General features: G+C 33.5%; 1 protein-coding gene across 1 annotated transcript; it reads right to left on the bottom strand.

Moving 5' to 3' along the window:
* Positions 1-2,161: 2,161 nt before the first annotated feature.
* LOC109209707 lies at positions 2,162-3,661 on the bottom strand. The gene is made up of 3 exons (XM_019373024.1): positions 3,512-3,661; positions 2,350-2,620; positions 2,162-2,262 (listed from the first exon to the last, which is right to left on the bottom strand). Exons 1-3 carry the CDS (start codon positions 3,659-3,661, stop codon positions 2,162-2,164), a joined length of 522 nt encoding a protein of 173 aa, XP_019228569.1.
* Between the last annotated feature and the right edge of the window lie 652 nt (positions 3,662-4,313).

The following is a 4,313-nucleotide window of genomic DNA, read 5'->3' as shown; positions in this document are numbered from 1 at the left end:
GTAAGAGGCAGGAAAAATGGCAACCAAACGGCTCGACATTTCAAGGGACGCAGTTGAGAGTGCCTGGACCATCTTTAAAAGATGAAAGACTCTTAAACCTAACAGTTTGTTTAATCGCGCCACACAACTTAATTCTACTGCTAAAGCTGCTACTACTAAGAATGCCAACAGATAAACATACTTGGTCGCCAGAGGGGTTATTTTCTTGTAGAATCTGTGAATTCAGGCCCTATTCTAGAGCTAAAGCTTTTTCATTGCTGTAGGAAGCATAGTCTTTGGCAATGCGGGAACATATGGCTTTTTAAGGGGACGAAGTTCTGTTTTTTGACAAATTTGGGATCTCAGGCTTTGGTACAGATGGAATCTAAGGCTTTGGCACTGTTGGGATCTTAGGTGTTGGAAAATTTGGTAACTGAGGCTTTGGGACAGCTTGTTGGTAAGGCTTTAACATAGTAAGAATCTAAGGAATTGGAATAGTTGGGATTTCAGGCTTTGGTTTGTTTGGCAAGTCGGGTTTTGCAATTGCTGCGATCTGAAGCTTTAGCATAGCAGCAAGCTTGTGCTTTCGCACAGCTTGGATCTCAGGTTTTGCCAAACTTGGTTAATCAGGTATTGGGACAGCTGACAGCCTTTTCGTCGGCACAATTGGTACTTAAGGCTTTGGCATAACAGGAATTTAAGTCTTTGGTACTCCATGGCTGTTTTTCAGCTATGGCGTAGTCATAATTGATCAAATCAAACTATGCTGTAAGTCAATTTGAAAGGTAAAAAATGGAGGTGGAGGCGCAGTTAAAGAGAGGGATATTGAGGCAATTCTCAACAGGATCCTTTAGGAAGAGCGGAAAATTCAGTTTCAAGAGGCAGAATTCATTCGATCCAAGAAGGAATAATTTGAGATTCAGTTTCAGCAGGCAATCGTCGCTTGATCCGATTCGAAGGAGTATGGCTGGAACCTATAGACCATCTTTAAAAGATGAAAGACTCTTAAACCTAACAGTTTGTTTAATCGCGCCACCCAAATGAATTCTACTGCTAAAGCTGCTATTCGTAAGAATGCCAAGAGATAAACATACAGACATTGAGGAGTTATTTTGTTGGAGGATCAGTGAATTCAGGCCGTCTTGTAGAGTTTTTAAATTTCATATATTTAAGAATGAAATACAAAACATAGATGAATGTCCATAAGTATAACAGTTTGTTCGTAAGAAAAGTGTTATTTTAGAAAGATATTAAATTATAAGTACATTTTGAAAATGATAAGAGTGGTTAGTATATTTCCCTTGTGTGCATTAATATGAAGAAAGAAACTAAAATCAGGGCAAACGATTTCATTTAATAAACAGAACTGACATGTGTTACATCAAATATTATAACAACTTACATTATTTCAACTCTACATATCTATGCAAATGGTGTACCAATCATATAAAAAGTCATCAGTTTATAATTTTCAAAATCACTAACATTTTAATGCAGTAAAATAGGAGAAGCAATGGCTGAAATATAAGAAGAAAATAAATAGAAAAGATGGTCTAATGAAAAATCAAAGAAAAAAGATAAAAAGAGTTAACTCACTTGCATGGACTGGACTAATTGGGCAATTGTTTTAACTTCAGCAATGCCCTTCTGTAACTCATCCAAAACAGAGAAACTTTGTTGAGAGATGGTTTGAGTAAGCCTCTCAGAGCAACTATCTCGAACAGAAAGTAATCTATATGTATAAATGAGGATTAGAGTTAGAAATATACATCAAAAGATACATGATTAAAATATATGATTAAAATATATTTAATCGGGTTTTAAACTCTTCGGATTGAGGAAAAGTAGGATTAATCCACAACTTTGATGTATTCCAAGTGTTGCGCACAGAATATGAATCTGCAAAAAAAGAATTATGTGTAACATGTGATGAATAACTTTCAAAAAGTAATGTGAAATTTAATAGTTGCATGTTACCTTGAAATTTATGGGCTTTTATGAGCTGCATAACAACAATAATAGGCTGGTTGTTAGAACTTAAAAGGTGAGGTATAACTTGATCAACAAATTCACCCCAGAATGTAGCAGATAACTTGTTCCTCCTGTCAAATAGAAATAGTGTATAATATTTAATATATGTATTTATGAAATATATCATTAACCGATGGTTGTCTGTTTATTCTTACTCATCATCTTCTAGTTCGATATCCATATACTTCCTAGTAATTTCACCTTGTTTTTGCGATTGGACCTCACTAAAATTGACAATCTCTCCGATAACATCTAAAGAAATATGAAGATGTTAAAATAAGTACCATCAATCTATTAAAAAAATATATAAAAATAAATTAAAATAAACACAAATATTACCAAATAATTCACTCTCGTTGACATCAACTTTATTTATCAATTGATGATATGGTCGCAGATCAAAGATATTCATCGGAAAAAGTGGATCAATTGTTTCAGCCACTGTTGTACGTTGAGTAAACGTCAGCATCAATCTATGTTTTGTGGTGTTGAACCTCTCCTTGTTTTGGCAGACGATAAAGTTCGCCATAAGATATAATCCAAGCTCATTAATTTTTTTGTTGAAAATATGCAAAACAGACTTCCCAATAGAAGCATGTATACGATCACCCTACAAAGAAATTACAATACATAAAAGATGGTAAGTTTATTATATATTTAAAATACCTAGTTGAGTTTCCATGGAATTGTACCAATGAAAGCCTTTTTCATGTGATGGTTTCTGTTTATCTAAGTTTGGGTTTCGGATAGCTGATGCTTCAAGGAAAAAAAGAAAGAGAATTCAGTGGTCTCTGGTGCTGATTTTCTTAAGAGCTTCTTCATTGTCAATATTGTCTGGTTCGATATGTCTGTATGATAAAATATGGCCTATCTTATATGATAGGAGATTTTTACAGCGACTTCCCTATCAGTTTCTGAAAGTGAATTTGATGGAGTTTGGTATTGATTCCAAGAGAAAAGGCGAGGCAAATTTCTGGACCTTGCCACTTGAGAAAGCAAGAGCAAGTCGATGAAACTTAGATTTTACAGAAGCTTCGTGGCCTCTATTTCGTGCAGAATAGAGCAGAATCTTGCTTCATGCGCACAAAGAAATCTATAGATATTGACATTTAAATTTCGAAGAGTACAAAGGATAACAATCTGGAAGAGCAAAACATATCTATGGATATTGACATTTAATTTTCGAAGAGCACAAACCAATTAGCAAGGCAATAATATAATAAAAATACCTTTTATTATATAAAGTGAACATCATCGACAACATGCTAAATCATACCTTCTTTTACAACATGCTAAATCATAATTGTTTCACAGTTAGAACTAAACAAAATACACAGAATAACAGTATGGAAGAGCAAAACAAATCCATAGATTTTGACATCTAAATTTCGAAGAGCACAAAGGATAACAATCTGGAATAGCAAAACAAATCTATGTATATTGACATTTAATTTTCGAACAGCACAAACAAATTAGTAAGGCAATAACATAATAAAAATACCTTTTCATCTTGTAGAACCAATTCAATGGAGAATATAGAGCCAGGATTAAAACGATCCGGTTTTTCCCACATACGGACAACGCGAACTTTCAACTTCCATTGCATCTTTGAAATAGTTATATCCTTGATGAAATCATTGTTAGCGGCCATGTTATTGCTAATTGGCCATGTTATTGCTAATTCGTAAGTTTTGTTGAAATCTTGGTATAAGAACGAACATTAGAATTGAAGCAGTTGTAGGTGTGGAAGAAATATATATTTTGAGGTTTGAGCAGTTGCTACCCAGTAAAGTAAATCGTGGGTTAGACAGTTCAGCCTAACGTGACTTTGCAGAGACAATACGTGAGTTTGCAGAGAGAATTTAGGGTTAATTGAAGGTAAAATTTGTTTTAAAATAAAATAAATATAATTTAGATATATTAAGGGAAGTTTGAACGGTTTGTTTCTTTTACCCACGTTCAATTAATGCTTTTAAAAAAAAAATTAATTAATAAATTCGAAGGGAATCTTGAGCGGCGGTTATGGAATAATTTTGAAAAAAAAATTAAGTTTACACGGTTTGTTTCTTTTACCCACGTTCATTTAATGGTTTTAAAAAAATTTAAATTAATAGAGTCTAAGATAATGTTTAGCGGGAGTTTTGGAAGAATTTTGCAACAAAATTTGACTAAATAACTTCTACAGAAAATACCTAATGTAAGTCAGATTGTAGTTTGTTAGTATAATTCCTAATATGTTGGAGAAATTCCTGTCATGCCAAGTGTCAGTTTATTATTATTCCACTTGGCTTCCTAAGAGGCTT

The sequence above is a fragment of the Nicotiana attenuata genome, unplaced genomic scaffold, assembly GCF_001879085.1.
Source record: "Nicotiana attenuata strain UT unplaced genomic scaffold, NIATTr2, whole genome shotgun sequence".
Taxonomy (NCBI): Eukaryota; Viridiplantae; Streptophyta; class Magnoliopsida; order Solanales; family Solanaceae; genus Nicotiana; species Nicotiana attenuata.
Note: the sequence above shows the minus strand (reverse complement) of the source record. Positions and strands in the feature narration are given on the sequence as shown.

Bases quoted from the DNA above. Each gene is read 5' to 3' on its own strand.
- LOC109209707 (XM_019373024.1), bottom strand. From the start codon at position 3,661: ATGGCCGCTAACAATGATTTCATCAAGGATATAACTATTTCAAAGATG. The intron at 2,621-3,511 runs GTATTTTTATTA...ATTTCTTTGTAG, and splicing joins TGGTTCTACAAGATGAAAAG to GGTGATCGTATACATGCTTC. The intron at 2,263-2,349 runs GTAATATTTGTG...ATATTTCTTTAG, and splicing joins CAACGAGAGTGAATTATTTG to ATGTTATCGGAGAGATTGTC.